The sequence below is a fragment of the Symphodus melops genome, assembly GCF_947650265.1.
Source record: "Symphodus melops genome assembly, chromosome: 2".
NCBI classification, from domain to species: Eukaryota; Metazoa; Chordata; class Actinopteri; order Labriformes; family Labridae; genus Symphodus; species Symphodus melops.
In genome coordinates, this window is record NC_136692.1 from 23,804,054 (window position 1) to 23,824,245 (window position 20,192).

The window sequence follows — 20,192 nt, forward strand, 5'->3', positions numbered from 1 at the left end:
CTCGAAAGACTATTTGTTTTTAAGACAAGCCAGCCTACAATGAAACCTCAGGCTTTACCTTTGAAGATCAAACACATGTGGCTAAGCTGTAGGCTAAACATAACAACAATGATTTTATCATACAGTATGAATATATTCAAAAAGGTCATTGATTGAACGTCTCTTTATATTCTTACATTATTTTACATTAATTTTTTTTTTTAGGTCTGTTAGAATAATATGTTGAGTTTCTTTAGAAACCTGAAAGGTCTGACTTGTTATACGACTTTTTAATGCATTTATTGCTTAACAGAATTCTGGTTTGGTTTCACTTGTTGAAGATGTATGTTGTTTGTTTAGAATAAATGTAATTGTATCTGTTTTTATTGTTTGTGTTTGTCCATCACCTAAGTTATGCTGTGCATATAAATACTTAAGAAGCCTTATAGAACAAAAGGTTTTCTCTGAGTCAGAGTATCCTGCTGCAGATCCTTAAGGGTCTCTCATGAGTTTTCCAGGAAATAGTTTTTGTTTTAATCTGTTTGAAATTATGTTTCAGTAGTTTTAAGGAAGAAATCATAGCCATCCATAAAATGAAAAAAATAAATAAATGAATTAGACATATTTATGATAAGATAAAGGTTTTGAGAGAGGCAGAATGTTCAAGGCCTGAAGTCACATGTTGTTCTATTGAAATCATTATTTGATTGTTTTTTTTGGTCAATGACAACTAGCCTATATATTCCTGGGTAATCCATCAACATATTACATTCATCTTACATTCTTTCTTTTGTTTTACTTTCTAACTTTTACTTTTTGCACCATGCTTCAATGATTACATAGAGTAGAACAGTCTTCATATACTGTATGACACCTAATATTACTAATACAACTTATGGCTAACTACTATTACTTGTCGAAAACAAAAACTACTAGTAATTATCATAATATGCTCATAATAGTTGATAGATAGATAGATAGATAGATAGATAGATAGATAGATAGATAGATAGATACTTTATTGATCCCAAGGGAAATTCAAGGCATCCAGTAGCAGTATACAGACAGGCAGGACACAAGACATTAGTTACAATACACACCCGCTGTCCCCCCTCCCCTCTCTATACAATAATCCCCCAAACAAGATTTAGCAGCCCCTATGTGACTAAGAGTAAATATAATTACAGGTTAAACCTGTGCAGTTGGCATTAGCATTAGACTTAAAACTTATATAGTATAATGTCTATTATACTGTAGACATCTATCTAAAAAACAAAACAAAACAAAAAAAAAAACCTGAATTTCCCTCGGGATCAATAAAGTATCTATCTATCTATGTACATAACCTGTGAAGGAGAGAAAAATATGTGTGCTGGTTAAAAGAGACTTGTAAACCGTTAAAGAGCCTTAGAAACAAAGTGCTGACCTTCTAGAAACTAGTTACATGTGCATAATAATGCGTAGTCCACATATGTCCACCTTTGACTAGGCCTACATCTAAAAACTAAGATGCAGTAAGTTTGCCCATTTGTTGGTAAGGTTACAGTATAAAGTGACTGAATTCATCATCGTCCTCATCATCTTTATTGACTGGATTCTATGACAAAACAGATGAAAACGACTAAGATTTAAAAAAATAAAAACCCCACCATGTAAACAAAAACGAGGTAAAACAACAAACAAGCAAACATCAAACAAAAACTCATACTAATATTATAGACAGCGAGTGTCTTCACATGGATGAATGGTATCGAATGGAACAATGGACATCATAGATTATAGTTATGGTGCGGAAAAGAACAATGTTTTACAATTAAAGTTACAGAAATATACGGCTGGCTTGACCGCAGTTTAATTTCCCCTCACTGAAAATTGTATTTCAGTAAATTTCACGCGCTCTCTATAGAGGTAACGGCTAGTTTTTGTCCAGCTGCACTCTGATTGGCTGTCGTTGCTGCCAGTTACCCGGCGTCCTTCAGTCATTGGTCCTTTTTCCACTCCGTTAGACTGGAATGTGCAGTGCTACGCTTAGGCTTGTATCCATATGGCAAACTCTCTCTCCTTCTCTACTGTGGAGCCGAGTAGCAGTCCGTCAGTGTTATTGATGTTTTTTTCCTCGAAATTTCCATGGTAACTGTCCTGTCTAAGGTCTGATTAGCAAGGAAGGAGCCAAGCAGAGTGTGAGAATGGAGCTGGAAGAGAAAAAGCCGGACCCTAAATACGGTAAGAACAAGGTTTATGTTGACTAATTTGTCTTCTTTCTTTCATTTTCGGTAACGGGTCGAAGAAATGGAAACAATGACTGCAAGGGATGGATGGGTGTGGACCTCATGGGTCTAATGCAGATCTGGAATCACATTCATTCTCTACGTCCGCGTTAATTTCAGTTATCATTTCTAAATATCAGAAAAGAAGTGTCGAAGTGTTTACATTTTGAATTAACTATGAACGAAGGTACCATGTTTTGAATGGGTGGCAATGTTTGGGTTATTTTTCTTATTCTCAAAGCCTATTAAAACCAAACCTAGCTTTAAATAAAAACCAAATGACCGATTAGTCTTTTTTTTTCTTCCCATAAGGTAAAATGTGTAAAAAAAAGACTCAACCTGCATTCAGGAGACTTCTGTCATGACAGGATATATGAAATTAGATTTATAATTCAGAAGAAACACATTTAATGTCCTCTCAATCCCTGAGTTTAGGCTAAAGTGGAATTTCAAAAAAAAATTCCATTTGAATATCAACCGATATTAACGTATAAATATTGACCGGGCTGTGGGGGGTTAAGACACGCCCATTCGCTCCTTCGTGCCGTTACCGCCGTTACAAACCACACAGCCGCGACATCCAGATTAGCGTTTTTAGCTCGATTATAGAGTTCCGTGGGTACACCGGCGGTCCGGATCCGTATCACTTTAAACCGTTAGCACAGTCAGCGAGTTCTGGTACCATAGGCTGGTACCATCCGTTAACAGCCACCAGAAACATTTAACTGCAATATTCGGGTTTAAACCTGCAGAGGGCAGTCACTTTGAATATTTCTCACAGCAGTTAGCGTCACAATACTTCGTACTCAGGTGTCGCGATGTGGATCCGAATTGACCTACAACAATATTTAAGCTAAGATAAGATAATAAGAAAAGTGATCTGGACGGGTTTGTCACGCCACTAAGTCACAGAGGAGAAGGATCATATCTATCTGGTTGATTTCCACATCGGCTCAAAGAACAACGGTTGTTTTGTATCATGACAGGTAATTTCATCCACAAATACTCACACAAACATACAAGACATTAATGACATGCCTTTTTTTAAAAACTGACTGATGAAATATACCAGCCAAAGAAGTGGCTCATTGCTGATTATTATGTGTCTCATATCATGATTAGTGTCCTGCAACATGAATTTATCAGGCCACAGCAGCCTGGTCTGGTTTTCTCATGTCTGGGCTGAGTTGTTGCTCATATGAATGGTTGAGTCATGAAGTTTCCAAAATGGGTGTTACATTTGCCTTAATACTTTATGTCAGTAATGTTACATTAGAGGTTAACCATGGTTCCTCATGGAATCGCTTTGGAAAGACAACAATTATCTGTCTGATTGTTCACTTGTAATGTCTTTCACTATGTAAGATGTTCCCAGTTGCCAACACCCACTGTGCAATGCACATCCTCCTCAGGTCAATCTATGGAGCTCCCACTGTGGAGTATTTCCTTCACGCTTTTCCTGTTACCATAAAAACAGCTCCATTCCCTCAAGCTCTCTTCCCATGAAGGCCAAAAGGTCAGAAACTACAACCCCTTTTAAGCCAACATAAAGCTGATGGAAAGACTCAACACACCGTTCAGCTTACGAGTAGTTCCCAAAATGCCAGTCCTTTTTATATTCTGAGTTTGACCTGTGAGCAATCCCAAGTTGTCTACCATAGTTGCTTGTCTTCTGTCTAGGCTGCTGTGCAGGCAGACAAGCTGCAGCCTGAACAGCCTGGATTGTGCTCAGCCTTACTTGATCTACCCACTCAGCAGACAAAGTCGTGAGGCTTCCTGTCAATATCAACTTGGCAAACACTCAGAAGCATTACCACACACATTTAGACAGCACACTAGAGTGATACATTTCAAAATGAGCTTTTGTCATTGTCAAAATTAGACAAATTGTTGCTGTTTGAAAGTGGTTGAAAAGTGAGAGTGTCAGCAAACAGACACTTTGATATTATATGTAGTATTGATTGTTAGCTTTAGTTTATTAACTTAGTTATTTGCTGTCAAGCAGACATTAATTGCAATGGCTAAATAATTAGTAACAGCTGCTATGGCAGGACATGAACTAATGGGATTCTATCAAGTCACATTTGAAGCATCTATTTTTATATGTGCTATACAGAAAGAAAAAAAACATGTGAGGGATAGAAACAAGGAAGACAGAATGTACTCATATTTCTGTGCATGTTGGCATGTACAGTGCATGTGTGTACGCTCAAACACACACAGCCACATTACCCACTAAACCATTAAGGTAACCATAAAGGGGTTCATCTGATAACCCCTCTGAGCCCATTAGTGAATCATATCATGACGTCATTACTTCCTGCTATAATATCAGACGTTACTGTATTATTCCACTTGAGGATTTTTTTTATTCAAACAAGGACCACTAATGTTTTGACTTGAGTGCAGAATGAAATGGTGTGGTTGGTACTCTTTGGAATTCACCATCATGATTTCAGGCAACCCAAGCAAGAAAATATTAACATCTTTTTTTTTTTTTTAAAGAAAGGTTATGCTTGACTAAGATTAAATGAACAACCAAACTTACTGTCAGCAGTCAATGTACATGGCAATAATACCCAAGTCTAATTCTGAACCCATCAGATAAACCATCAAATGTATTGAATCATTGCAACACATTGGAAGCTAACATTTATTATAAACCAGACTAGAGTCTGACCAATAATCAGTCGATATTAGATTATTCAGTGACTGGATGTAACAATTAAACTCACGACACAATACTTTTTGATTCTCTTACAATTTATTTTATAAAATAAAACTGTTGTTTTATTACACATTATGGCTGAAAAGGATTCCATTAGTGGCTGGAAATGTGTGCTATTAAATGTGTAGACCTAAGAAAGAAATGGGCCAATACATCGGTTTCAGATTTTTTTATCTTTCTCAATATCTATTTTGGTATTTGCCCCAGATAAAACATTTATTTGAAATGTAAAATTGAACTCGTATTCACATGGCAGGTTTGGTCCTCATGTATAAGCTCAGAGGTAGAACAGGTCTTAACCACATGATTGACAGTTAGAGCTCCTCCAGTCATTATTAAATAGTTCTTGGAAAATGTATTTAACCACACAGTTCTGAAAAATAAAGCTGTCATATATGTGTTTTTATAGCTCCTTTTAGGCAGGGTGTCTCCGCCCCTACCGCATGGCTCACTAGTCACTGTTTGTGAACAGCTAAATGCTGGCAGTGCAAAGTGCACTGAAGGGTCTGAGAAAAAGTGCTTTTCATGTGCTGACCATTTCCCATGAACCTTTGGTCAGACTAATTATTTAGAATTCCTCACTAACAGACAACGCAGTTATAGCTCTAAAAAATGATCTTTTGAAAACCAAAAGTGTTCTTTTATATTTTAAAATTCTATCTTGATAAATCTGTTTTTCATTTCTTGAGATAACAAGATACATTCAAATGTCATGATAAGAAGTTATATAACAGCTTTAAATAAGTTCAACAAATGCTGTCCTCTGCCTCCATAATTAACACAACTAACATGTTTGTTTTTCCAACTACATAAACAAATGAGACAATTAACAAGACATTTGGAAGTCTTTACACCAATCTGCTAGAAAGCTTTTCAGCACAATCAGAGATTGTTTTATGGCACAAAGCGGGCAAAGAGTTGTCTTTCTTCAGCTCCAATGGAGCTGTGTCTCCCACAGCCGCAGATGGCCCCTCAAATTAATAGCTGATGGAAAACAGACTTTCAGTGTCAACGCTTCAGTACAAGAAAAGTTGAAAAATAGCGTGTGGGTATAATTTAAAATTGATCAACTGTGGGCCAGGAGAAAAGACAAAAAAAGAACAGTTGTGTTTGGGGATGCTTTCCAGAAGTGTCAGGTTTTCAAAGGTCTCGTCGTAATACTACTCTGAGTTTAATTTTTGACTATTATTTTAACATCTAGGGACATTTTTCTCAAGTTTCTGTACCGATTAAAGCCATGAAGTAATTTTTAATTAATGAGCATAGGACACGCTGGTATTCAATTTCTGTGCTGTTCGAATAGAGCCTGGTTAGCTCACACCTCTGTTTCCTTCTAAGATTACGATCTCTTGTTGGTACTTTGTATGTAGATGATGAGAGAGTGGTAGACTTCTGTTTGCTTGTATCAGTGAAACAAGGAGGAACATAAATAGATCCATTTCCCAAAATGTCCTACTTGTCTTACTTTTCCTTGTTATCATGAGCTCAGCTCAAATGAAGGATCTCGGCTTGTTTAGAAGAACAAGGTTGAGTTTGCAGTGGCAAGGACACGGCTGTGTACATGTAACAGGCACGTGTGAAGTTAATTTTGTATGTCATGCTTTGGCATGCAGGCAGTCTGTCACATGGCAGCTGAGGTGGGAACATCAGACCGAAGCTATGTCCCACAGTCTCATATCTGATGAACACCCCCTCGGTATGTCAGATACACACGTGCATCTTAATCAAACCATTGTCATAAAAGCATGTAACTATCAATACAAAACATGTTGCATTGCTTTGAACAGTGTTGATGCGGTGAAGTTAGATTATGATGACGCTTAAAAAGAGGGTTTGGTTAAAGTTCACAGAATAGACAGGAAGCTGAGAGAAGACTAAACTACTGGGGGTGTTACTGCACAGTAGTTGTGTTAAAATGTTGTGGGGGAGTTTTACGTTTTTTTTTATGGATTATTTTTTTCTTCAAAGTCCATGTTAAGTGCTGTTTTATGATTAATGTATAATTTTTGCCATGTGAATCTTGCCAGGTCGGAGTGCAGGGAGGAACAACAGCAAGAGTGAAAGCTGTATATCATGAGGACTTAGTGGGTGTTAAGATGTTAGCTAAAACAACTGTTTAGATGGTGGAGTCAGATCCTCATTTGAACTTCTTTTATGTTTACAACAGCAGGTTTGCAGGTGCCACAAGTGGCTCCTCTTAATTCCCTGAGCAGTAGAGTTTCTGCTGCTATTCCCCTGACAAGAGCTGAGCTCACAGAGAGACCAAAGACAGACAGAGGGAACAGGGTGAGGGCAGAGCTTTGAATGCACTAAATTAAGGAAGTAAAGAGTTTGAGATAGGTTGACAACAGACAGGAAGAAGACATAAAGAAACAGCTGCACACTGCACGAATCCTTTAACCATCCCTGTGGAAAACGTAGAAAAAAATAACGACAGAATGACGAAATACGAAAGACAAGGTACTGTAACGGTCATTTAAACAGTCATATATCATATGTTATTGTTATTGTTGTTGTGTTATTTACACATTTGAATTTGACTTCAATGCATTTACCCGTGAAGCTTAATCATGAGTTCAGTTAATGGATAGCTTTTAAGTCAAATATTCAAATGAACAAAAACACTATTCTGTAATATACAAAGTGCTGGCACAGGCAGTGTGTCTTTCTGTTTCTTGTGGTATAAATGTGGAAGTTACATTGATCTCTGTAACGTGTGTGTATTTGCAGTGTTGTTGCACATATTGTACATGTAAATACTAGACTGTGATAAAAAGCAGCTGGGTTGGCCTCTCTCCGTGTGTGTGTGTGTATAACGCAGCATATAAAGAACATAGATAATCATGTGAGTCGTCATGAAGGCTGCGTCAGAGACACTTCTGTGACACGTTGTGTAACAGCTAAAGGTCTTGCAATTTCTAGAGAGGATGTTGTATGAAGAGACGGTTCACTGTATTCAAGTCAAGCTGATTTCTTTTTTTTAACATGTATCAAGGTGTAACGAAGAGACATCTCAACATTCAAAGCCAATTTGACCGGTGCAGCATTAGCTCATTGATGATCTCACTGTAGGCAGAGCAGGCGTGGTCCATGTTTCTCTGCTGCTTCTTCTGAGGTGTTTCCATGGTTGCTGGTCATGTCCACAGGGAGCCCACAGTCGCGGGGGAGCCATCTTGTGGGTTGCCAAGGTTGGCAGAAGAATCCTTTTGTGCTGGAGGAGGTCTTTTCTTTTCTCTGTGTCAACAGCAACATTTAGAGTACAGCCTTCACATGTAGGAGTATTTCTAGAATTCCCCAGATGATGTTGACAGTTGATGGTTCAAGAGAAAAGAAACTGGCTAACAAAACAACATTTACGAACAACACCTGGACTGGATATTCTTTATCATAGTGTTTAATGACTTTGTGAAATTGAGTTAGAACTGTGTAATCCTACAGTTTGATGAGTACTTGTTGGTAATGTGTTTGGTCAGAACGTGGCTGATCAGGGCTAGGTGCAATGTGTAGTGTTGTGCTCAGCCAAACAACTTAACATGTGATATAGCATATCTTTAGGTGTTGGAAAATACACCGTATATGATATAGTAGTTGTCTGTTCTAGCATTAGTGGAGGCTATGTGACATGACAGCACAGATGATGTTTGGGGTTGCTAAGATTTAGGCGCAGTGATTCAACAACATTAATGTTAGACTCTATTCCTGAGATGACATTAAGGAGGGGATCTTAAATACATAGGTTAACATTCAATGTTACTGCGTGCAAGAATCTGTTTAGAAAAGAGGACAGCTGTAAGGAAAATGTTACCGTTATGTTGCTACGCTAACGTTAAATAACAGCCAAGCAAAGGGTACGGGCCTTATACCGTTTTATGTTACACAACATTGACTGAATGATTTCATTTTGGCCAAAGGATTTCATCCAGCCTTTGTTAACAATGGTTAGCTAACGTTAGCGTAAAACATGGGACAGTATTTACAGTCAAACGGAAAATCTGAGAATATTTACTTAAGATAGACAAGTACAGGTCCTTCAATGGGCCAAGTATGAAATGTGCATTTATAGTTCCTGGGTAAAATTTACATTGAATTTTTATTCAAGTGTGCTATAATTAATTTTGCGTAATTTTTTATAATGCGTTAATTTGCGGTGTAATTAATTCGTCTAAATTGACAGAATAAAGTGACAGCTCTAAAAAATATATATTCAAGGCTTTTAAATACTGAATGCCTCAGAAAGTTTTTTTTTTCCCCACAAATGAATTGGCATTAACACCTACAAGTGGGTGTTGGTTCAAAGAATCAATAAAATGTAATCAGTAGTTCATTCATTATTTTTAAAATGTGCAATGTATTCTCCTCCCACTAAGTTTTAAGTCCCAAATGTGATTAAATATTAAGAAACATTAATACCTGTCTTTATATCCCCAGGGGAGTCGAGGAAGTTTGACCCAAACTTCAAAGGGCCAATTCATAACAGGTGAGATGTGTTTGAGTTGCTAATTTTAAATTATTTTCTTTCTGTTGAACAGGACACAAAATAACCAACATTTCTCCTCTCAGGGGCTGCACAGATGTCCTCTGTTGTATTCTCTTCATCTTAGCCCTGCTTGGGTACTTTGCAGTCGGAATTCTTGGTAAGATTGATTCTCCACTTTTTGTTTCATTAGACACCAGACTTTAGACGAACCCTCCTGTTTTATTGTGTTCATTTTAAAACACATCACATGGTGCACTTTTTGTTCAACATGTACTCATTTAGTTTATCTTGTCTTATTAAGGCTGGTATAAAAGGCTGTTCACAGACTCAATTTGAGCTACTTTACTTTTCATAAAAGAAGTGAATCTCTAGAAAGACATATTGGCATAGAATCTGTCAACAAATGATATGACGGTTGTGTGGAGAGAAGAAAGAGGCGGGACACAAAGACCCTGACCCTCAGCAAAATCTTACAGTACAAGAAAAGAGTTGAAATGAGCCATTTGCTTTGAGACATATTCTGTTATATGCCTGTAAATATCTACATTCTAAACTCATGAACAGATCTTGGTATCGGGATTGTCCTTTTGTCCATTTGTAATTTAAGTCATATCATTCACAAGCATTTTAGCAGGAATTGGCTGTATGAAGGGAAACAGTGAGTGTGGAAAGCAATGAGAGGGAACACAATCCAACATTATGTAACCCATAGGCAGTCGTCTGATGAAGTTTCAGCTTTAATGTATCTCTGTAGCAGACATCTGTCTGCAAGTGCAGCTCACAGTCTCCCCTCAGTTATCGCTTCCAAAAGCCAAATCCATTCCTTCTTTTCAAGTTGGATGTATACAAAGGCATCACACAGAAAAGAAAGTTATTGTGAGGAACATTGACAAAAACAAAGGAGAGGAGGACCCAATTGCAGAACAAAAAAACTACATTTATTAAACTAAAAGCAAAACAAGGCTTACGAAAAAGAAGGGAAAAAAATCCACAGGAGTTACAATAATCAACTGACACATGTCCAACATCAGACAAACAATGAAGAGACACAGAGGGAAAGAAGCACAGAGACTAAATAAACACAGGGGTAATCAACACAGGTGAGACTAATGAGACAGGTGAACATGAGGACAATCCACACTGAAGGGGCACACAGACAGGAAATTCAGCTTACACTGGCTACATTTACATGTGCACAATTTATTCAATCTGATTAAAATCATTCTGATTGGGCATTCCGATTTCTCCTACCACCTACCCTCATCATTCTCATGATGATAGAAACTTCTTACAGCCGTGGCTCAGTGGTAGAGTCAGTCGCCTCACAGCCAGAAGGTTGGGGGTTAGTTTCCTGGTTTTACAACCACTGGTGTGTTCTTTGGCAAGGCACTTATCCCCAAGCTAGCTTGTCGTTGACGGATCAGTTTGTATGAATGGTATTATTTACACCTGATCTTCACTTTTCATAACAACCTCTGTCATTCGTAAATAAATAGGTGTGAATGGGTCGGTGTGACCTGCACTGTATGTAGTCAGAAGACTAGGAAAACGCTATACAAGCTCAAGTCCATTTACCATTCAGTTAGCTTATAATGAGTTTTATATCAAAGAGATGCTGTCATTTCTACAGGATTCAATTCATTTGATGTATATTCATTAGAGGATACACAAGAGCAGCATGTGCATGTTGTCATTTTTCATTGATCTGATGTCCACTTTTTGAATTCTCCTGATTATTCTCCATGCAGCCTGGTCTCAGGGTGACCCCAGGAAAGTGATCTACCCCACAGACAGCAGGGGGCAATTCTGCGGACAAGCTGGAACCCATCTGGAGTGAGTCAGCTGTTAATATAAACATTATAGTGTTTCCCAGACAAAGGACGATACATGGGAAGAACCAGGTGTATCTATGGCCGTCCGAGTATCCTTCTGACCTGTTTTATGTCATTTTTGATTTATTCACAACATTGCTGCATGCACGAGAGAGAGCAGAGGAGAGAGAGAGAGCAAGTGAGGACCTCATGGCTCCGTGCAACCCCAGTCCAGTAGTATAAGGCGACGTGCATCTTAACAAAACTCCTTCTTTAAAAACTAAATCCCTTTCAAGTCTTGCAAAGACATAAGACAGCAAAGCCAAGAGAGCAGAATCACATCAGCTTCAGAGAAAGAGAGAGAGAGAGAGAGAGAGAGAGAGAAGGTCCTCTGTCCATAAATCCCTCTTGTAAAACACTGGTATCGAGTGGAACTTTTCAAAATGCAAGACGTACTGCTTCCGTTTGTGTCTGTGCACGTTTGTGGATAAATTGACCAGATGAAAAATGTTTGTTGCAAATACTAAATTAATTTCGAGAGAAAAAAAACATGTTAGATAGATAGATCGATGAGATCCAAGGCCCACTAATATTTGTGTTGTGTTGCTCTTAAAACAACAGGAAGAAGCCTCTTCTTTTCTACTTTAACATCCTTCAATGTGCCAGTCCTCTGGTGCTGCTGGAGTTCCAGTGTCCCACCACACAGGTCAGAAACAATATCAGTTCTTTGTGTATTTTTTTCACAATATTTTTCCCATTCAAAACACACACAATGGTCACCATTAATTGTTTCTGTTTCTGTCCAGGTATGTGTAAAAAGCTGTCCTGACCGGCATTTAACTCTGGTGAAGGCCAAGTTGGGGAGCAATGAAGACCGCGAGTTCTACCAACAATACTGTAAAGATGGAGTGGACTTTGCCAAATTGGTAAGTAAACAATGAGTGAAATGAGTCATGTTTTAATTATGCTGAAAGTAACATCGATCACTGTTCCTACGTGATTCAGAGTCCTCCTGAGCTCCTGAGGGATGGCTTGTGTCCTGCCATGCTGATGCCAAGTAAAGCCTGTAAGAAACTTCCCTAAAAAAAGAAAAAAAACATCTTGCATGTTCAGCCACATCTTTGTTCAAAGGTCTGATGTTTCTGTGTGAACAAATCACATCCTTCCTGCACAGTCACACGTCGCTGCCTTCCTGATCTGGGAACGATGAAAGGTGGGGTGGTGGTGGTTGGCAATGAGACCACCTTGGATGCTGGACTGGGATTCAATATCAATGCCACAGATGTGCTTGAAGCGTCCAAGTGAGTCCAGCAGCGGCACATACACAATGTATTAATACTGGAAGAATAAATAGCATCCGTCTCTGTGTTAAGCACAGTAAAAGTTATAAACTGAGTCTGAAAGGATCTTAAGATTCTTGTGAGATTGGTTTGATAAATCAGCAGTTGTAACATATACAGCATGCAGTCACTTTTTGCTAAAATTAATGCAGTAACAAGTTATTTATTGGATTCTTGATTAACGGTAAAGAGTCAATCAATACATTTAGTTGTCTATTCAGCACTGTAAATGCAACCCCTTTTGGTTGTATATGCAGATGCTTTACTGTCATTGGGTCCGCATGTGAAACACTGGTAGATATTTGCTGCAGCCCAGGCCTGCTTAGGTTCTGCTCAAGGCTTCTGGGGAGGTTGTGTGTCTCTTTGCATGCTATTAACGTAGATGATGACTTGTAGTAGGCTGTTATCATCTTGCAGCAAACTTTTACTAAATTCTGAGTGCTTAGAGACTCCTAACATGCCAGATGTCCACTGTGTTATCTTTTGAAATTGATGGTTTTCCTTACTTTTTTTTTTCTTTCTTTCTTTCAGGAAATCGAATGTGGTTCTTGAAGCTCGCCAAGTGGCCATGAGAATCTTTGAGGATTACACTCAGTCTTGGTACTGGATACTGATGTAAGTCTTCCCACTCCTTAAGGACAGTAAAGGAACAAAACAGTGTTACACAAGACAACATATTTTTGGTAAAAAGAAAACATTATATAATCACATAAGTTTTATGCTGTTATATTTTCAGTAAATAAATAAAGTACTGCTAATCTTTTAAAACCTCTGCTAACAGATCATTTAAAAAACAGAACATTACTGCAGCTGTCAGAAACAAAAACTTCTAAAGACTCTGCAGTTAACTCTCACTGTGTTCAAACATTTGATGTTTAAACACAGAATATCTTTTGTTGACATTTTATCTTTGCTTAAATTTGACTGTAGCTGTACTGTCTTTTATTTACTGCTATGTGTGCCTTTGAATTGCCCCCCAGGGACATATAAAGGTTATTGTATTGAATTGAACTGAATATATCCGCCCCCTCCAGTGGTCTGGTAATCGCCATGGTCGTCAGCTTGATTTTCATCGTCCTGCTGAGATACATAGCTGGCATCATGGTCTGGGTCATGATTGTTCTGGTTATTCTTGTCATCGGATACGGTATGTCTTCAAGCCTCAGGAAGTGATAAACTTCAAATCTGCTCAATTAAAAGTCAGATTTTCTAAATATCTAATATCTGTTTTGTTTTTTTTAGGGATTTTCTATTGTTACATGGAATTTGCGAGTCTGAAGGGAGAACCGGGTGCTGACGTGACTATCCGCGACCTGGGCCTGCAGACAGACTTCTCTGTGTATCTGCAGATCAGACAGACCTGGCTGGCCTTCAGTATGTTCGAAGAAACTTGAAAATTCTTTATGCATACCTGTGTTACATTTTATGAGTCCTGTAATTAACCTTTACTGTTTTACAGTGATCATCATGGCTATTGTGGAGGTCATCATCATCGTGATACTCATCTTCCTCAGGAAGAGAATCCTTATTGCCATTGCCCTCATCAAAGAGGCCAGCAAGTCAGTCTCTCTTTTATGTCCGTAACAGACATTCTGCAGGATCGATCTGTCTCAGAAGACACTGAGACAATGAAACTGTTATTAACTGATCAAATTCTCTTTAAAATAGGTCAGACAACATTCAATTCTGTAGTTCCCCGGACTGGTTCAACATCTTTTAGCGGTTACACAAGTACAGTTTGTGTTTAATCTCACTGCTTTGTTGGCAGCCATTCCACAAAACCTATTGTAGTCTACCTGTATCATCAAACAGCAGGAGAACACAGTAGACTGTTTGCTTTTGCACATTATGAGCATTTTTCAGTTAAGAGTAGAATCTCCCCCACAGGAATGACCCAAAACCCAAAAATAGCAAACAGGATGCTGAATGTTGGATTAGATGTGCTATCTTGCCTGAAGAAAACAAAATTCAAAATGATTGCTTATCTTTCTTTTTTTTCTGGCGGTTGTGTAAATATGCAGTGTTTATTTAGCACATCCATGCATCAGCTTAACTAATATTTGATTGGATTGTCTTTTTCAGAGCTATTGGGTATGTGATGTCGTCACTCGTCTACCCCTTGCTGACATTTGCCCTCTTGGCTCTGGTGATAAGTTACTGGGCGGTCACTGCTGTGTATCCTTTCAAAACACACATTATCTTCTACATGTAGAAGATGTTCCATTTGTTGTAGAACTATTCCGGACAATGAAAAAAGACACTGATGATGTCTAAACTAAGCTTCAAATATTTCCTTCCTTTGTTAACAAATCTCCTTGACAATTCCAACCAGGTTCTTGTCCACCTCTAACGATCAGGTGTACAAAGTGTTCAACAGTTCTGAGTGTGAGTACTCAAGGCAGACCTGCGACCCTAAGGTACGCTTTTCAGTATCATAGACACATTCATGGCAGGGTAGATCATTTTCCCCAGATACACTTTTTAAGATTTTTTGTTGAAATTGTCTTTAGGTCCTGACAGTATTTAATAATTCAAGTGCTCTGAAAAAGACCCCCCCCCCCCCTTGTAATTAAGGGGCGTGGCTTTTGAGGGAGCGCAGAGGCGGGGGGGGGTGTATGAAGACGGAGAATGGAGAGGATGCTACTTTCAAAATCATGCTAGTTTTCAAAATGACCTACCCTGCCTTTAAACTACCTGATTAAAGACGCTTATTCGTTCAACCAATCAGCAAAACTATCTACTTAACTATTTATTATTATTTGTCACCTTCTTGGAGAATTATGTCACTGTACCTGGACACTAAAAGGTTCCATCATTGTTTTTTTTGTTTTGTTTTTTTCTTAAATGAAAAACATGATCCCACTTTCTGCTAATTCCTCTTTTTCCAGACCTTCAACACCTCCAACGTGTCAGCTCAGTGTCCTGATGCTGAGTGCCTGTTTGCCTTCTATGGTGGGGAGACCCCCTACCACAAATACCTCATCGTGTTCCAGTTCTACAACATTTTCCTCTTCTTCTGGTGTGCCAACTTTGTAACTGCCCTGGGCCAGGTCACTCTCTCTGGGGCCTTTGCCTCATATTACTGGGCCTTCAAGAAGCCTGAAGACATTCCTGCCTTCCCTGTCTTCGCCTCACTGGGACGAGCCCTCCGGTAATGGATTCAAGCTGTATTCATGTGTCCAATCTGTCAATTTTAGTGAAATGATGTAAAGCTTGTGGAACTTAAAGGGAGCCGTATGTTTGAAACAGTTTGGAAAGACAGTTCTCACACTAACAATTGGCACCCGTCTCCTCCTTCTGTCCAGATATCACACAGGCTCCCTGGCTTTTGGTTCTTTGATCCTGTCTCTGGTCCAGGTCGTCAGGGTCCTTCTGGAGTACCTGGACCAGAAGTTGAAAGGTCAGGAGATTTCCCTTCAGAAAAAGGAGACAGATAAACAAATCTACTTTAGTGTTAACTTAACCTTTTTATACTATACAATGGATACTTTGCATCCCTTATACTACTTGGCTCCATGTTCATCATACATACGACTTGTGTAATTTAGAAAACAGTCAGATTATTTTACTGTTGTTAATGACAACATTTGTAAATCCATGAACGCTCTTTCTCTCACCCTCCAGGTGCTCAGAATAAGTTTGCAAAATTCCTGCTGAGCTGCATGAAGTGCTGCTTCTGGTGTCTGGAGAAATGCATTAAATTCCTGAACAGGAATGCCTACATCATGGTGAGTTTTTCAAAACGACAAAACCTTTTAAGGCATGTTGAATTTTTCAAGTTTCAAGATTTGAAATGATATTTTTATTTCCCAGATTGCCATCTATGGAAAAAGTTTCTGTCCTTCAGCGCGAGATGCTTTTTTCCTTCTCATGAGGAACATTGTTAGGTCAGGTTGAATTATCTGTTTTCTGTAACTAATTCTGAAATGGCAAATAGATAAGTCATGCCAAATGTAAGCTATTAGATGTTTAGCTTGGTAGATTCTCATATTCTCTATTTTGTCCATTTTATCACAGGGTTGTTGTTTTAGATAAAGTGACAGACTTCCTGCTGTTCCTTGGGAAGCTCCTCATTGTTGGAATTGTTGGTAAGAACTTTTATTTTTATTTTCTTTCTTTTTTTCAGACCGAAGTTATCTGTTATCTATGAGAGAGGTGTGTCTGTATCTTTGGTTTAATTCTTCCTTTTCTACAGGGATCTTCTCTTTCTTCTTCTTCTCTGGACAAATCAGAGCAGTAGAGGAGGCTGTCCCATCTCTAAACTACTACTGGGTGCCAGTTCTGGTGAGAGAAAGTTGTGAAAACATCCGATCTTAATTTCACCTGAGAGCTTTGAGACCTCCTCAGAGGCCTTGACAACTTTGTTAATGCTTTCTGATTTTCTGCACACAGACACTTGTTTTTGGATCATACCTCATCGCCCATGGCTTCTTCAGCGTGTACGCCATGTGTGTGGACACACTGTTCCTCTGCTTCTGTGAGTAATTTATATTCAGCTAGACTACCTGCTCTCTTTTCCTGTTTTGAGCACTTGTACAACCTCTCATTTGAGATGCTTGCTTTCTTCTCCCTGACATGTTTCTGATTCTTCTTCTCTTTGTCTCTTTTCTCCCATTAATTTCCCTTTGCTTGATTTTCACATATTCCCCTTTTTTCCTGGTTGCGTTTTCCCTCTCATTTTCCACGAATCCCATCAAAAACACAAATTGCACATCCGCACACACGCAAAAGGTGAGGACTTAGAAAGAAACGACGGCTCGTCTGAAAGGCCTTACTTTATGTCCCCCGAGCTGCTCGAGATCCTCACCAAGACAAAAAAGCTGGAGGAAGATGGAGTTCATCAAGCAGACTCTGCAAAAGAAACAGATGAGGTAAAACTGGAAGAGGAGACCCCTCTCCAGCAGGAGCCTGATGGAGAGATCCAGCTGAAACAGCAGACTTTACTTAAGCAGGACAATGAAGAGGAGCAACCTCTGCAGACCAAGACGGATGCTGAAGAGCTGAAAGAGGAAAAAAATGAAGAGCAGGAAGTGATTCAGATAGACGAGGTTGAAAAGAAAGAGGAGGTGGAGGTGACAAAAGAAGCTGAAAAACAGGAGTTGATACAGGACGAAAAGATAGAGAAGGCATCGTCTCCATCTGTGGAGGCCGAGAAGGAGGTAACTGAAGAGAAGAAAGAGGAAATTAAAGAAGAAAACCCTCCCCCCGCACCACAGGAATAGATGTTTGATGTCAGGGCAAAAAAAAATCAAGCTTGTTAAACCTCATATAGCATAAAGAATGAAAACTGTACCTACAACTATGTGATATGGACCTGTTAAATGTACAGTGTATAACAAAAGCATAAAATGTCAAAACGTCTGCTTGAGAGTGGTGTGATGTTGTGCTGGAGAAGGTCTCAGTTGTGTTGTGAAGGATAAAGCAGGTCAAAAGCCCAGTGCATCTCTGTAGCTTGACAAAAAAAAAGCTCTTACGTCAGTTTAAGAACAGTGTTGGTTTTATATTGTAAAGATCTGTGGAACGTTGTGAGTGCTGATCCTGTGCCTGATTACCGTCACTGATATTTGTCGTTTGAATCGTGTTAACGAATGCACTACAGAACCACTCAGCACCGTGTTTACAGTCAGAACAAACATTTTCAACGATGGTGAATCTCCTTCACTGTTTACAATAATACCAGCTGACGCCAAAATGTTACAGACATGTTTGATATACTGTATGAATATCGGATTTTTTTTTTTTCCTATGGAACTTGTATATACAGTAGTGTATGTCTTATGTATATCTTGGCTCTGGGCTAGCAAAGACCCCAGCCAAGATGAGATCCCATGTATTGTATTGCCACCTACTTGCCTTGGTATTTCGGACTGGTGCAAGTCCTGTGTTTGTGTGGCCATGACGCAGGAACCGTGACCTTTCTGCAGAACTCCCGCCCTCCACACTTGTACATTGATCCCACTTGCCCTGCTCTGGCCCTGTCCTTGTATCTCTCTCTCTATCTCTCTCTCTCTCTAAGTGCTGCATGGTGTTTACATGGCCTTCTGAATGCTCTGAGCTAACTTCTTAAATCACTGGATGCTTTTGTACTTTTTTTCTTGTTTGTCACTTTGTGAAAGATGTACGTTGATTTTCCACAGAAATTACTGATGACATTCCGTATTTATTGGATGTAAATGTTAATTAAACTGGTTGCATTTAATTGTAGTTGTTCTGTTATGGCTATACATGTTTTTACGTGCTTTGGGATTTGGATGCAGGTGAGTTTAATATCTGACCAAATTAACCATAAATTTTTATAAGTAAATGGGTACTCCAACAAGGTTCAAATTGGGGACTGAAGTTTTTTATGTTAAGCTTTCCAATTAGTGAACAATACACAATGCAGTGTTGTTTTTGGGACTAATATAGGGACTAAACTAATTAACATGTTTTAATTTGTTTCAATTCATGAAGTCTACAAATGACATTACATTACATATATTACAAATGTATTGGTCCCTGAAAAGGTTCAAACCAGAGTATTTCAAGATAAAACTTAAATTCATTGAGAAAAAATAAACAATTGTTTATAACAAAAATATAGACTGCTATACAACTTATGTTTGTATGTTTTTACCTTGAATTAAAGTATAACTTGACGATATCAAAAGTTTTCTTATGGAGGACCTCAAACACCAAGCATGCTTAGAAACAAAACACGACTTGGTTGCTTGGTTTGAAGATGCTCTTAAATTGTCTTTTTATGAGGTAGCAATTTTAAATTGCTGGAGCCCACCTTCAAATCTTAAATCAGTTGAAAAAGTTGAAACTAGTCAAACATTTACTAAATTTTAGTACAAGAAAAAAATATTTGTTTTGAAGTACGAGCATGCTGAACAATGTTTTGTCCATGTTACAGTGGAGGATCTGGAACGCAACGATGGATCAGCAGAGAGGCCATATTTCATGTCCCAGAATCTCCTGGCGATCCAGAATAAATCCAATGACGTGCCTAACCTGTAGATTAAGTGGAAGTGGCGTGTGTGTGGGTGGGTTGTATGCGTTTAAGTGAAAGCTGAGGAATTGGAAGAATATGGTATTCCCTCGATATATGTTGTTGTTTAATGGGCTTTACTGATGTTTTAAGAAGACTATTGATCTTTTTGTGTTTTGCCATCAGGCTATTGCCTCCCTGAACTTGTATAACAGATAACAACTGTTGGTAATGTAATGTACAGTTTGTATGAAAATGAATGTTTTTTCCCACTGTTTATTTACTGGTAAGTCTTTTTTTCTTATTTGTGTATACAGTTTACATGGAAAATTTAAAGGGTCCAATATCTTTCAATGAGCCCTTCACTTCAGGGTCAGATGTAGCGTTTATATATGAGCAAAGCTTTTATTGATCAATTTAACAAAGATGTTGCAATGTTCACCAGTGGTTACCAAAGTAATGTTCTTAGACTGCAATAAAGGTTTAGTATTATTACTATTATTATTATTATTATTATTACTAAAAGCCAAAAGAGATTAAAAAATGGCCTGTGTTAAAAACTGGACATTGACAGTGTGTATTTATAACTAGGGTTATTTCCAAAAATGTGTTGAAGT

At 38.5% G+C, this 20,192-nt stretch overlaps 1 protein-coding gene across 3 annotated transcripts; it reads left to right on the forward strand.

The window, feature by feature from the left end:
• Positions 1-1,973: 1,973 nt before the first annotated feature.
• Positions 1,974-20,068, forward strand: slc44a2 (solute carrier family 44 member 2 (CTL2 blood group)). 3 transcript variants are annotated; one of them, XM_079337015.1, is made up of 22 exons: positions 1,974-2,202; positions 9,403-9,451; positions 9,535-9,608; positions 11,200-11,284; positions 11,884-11,968; positions 12,069-12,188; positions 12,268-12,328; positions 12,437-12,563; positions 13,134-13,217; positions 13,637-13,749; positions 13,845-13,976; positions 14,062-14,161; positions 14,685-14,777; positions 14,935-15,019; positions 15,491-15,753; positions 15,908-16,002; positions 16,227-16,330; positions 16,416-16,489; positions 16,620-16,690; positions 16,798-16,886; positions 16,995-17,079; positions 17,334-19,603. In XM_079337015.1, exons 1-22 carry the CDS (start codon positions 2,166-2,168, stop codon positions 17,822-17,824), a joined length of 2,517 nt encoding a protein of 838 aa, XP_079193141.1. In that variant the 5' UTR covers positions 1,974-2,165; the 3' UTR covers positions 17,825-19,603. The 3 variants fall into 3 exon arrangements, with proteins under 3 accessions (XP_079193141.1, XP_079193143.1, XP_079193142.1); XM_079337017.1 differs by having other exon boundaries at positions 1,977-2,202; positions 19,501-20,068; XM_079337016.1 differs by lacking the exon at positions 1,974-2,202 and adding an exon at positions 2,770-3,232.
• Positions 20,069-20,192: the final 124 nt, after the last annotated feature.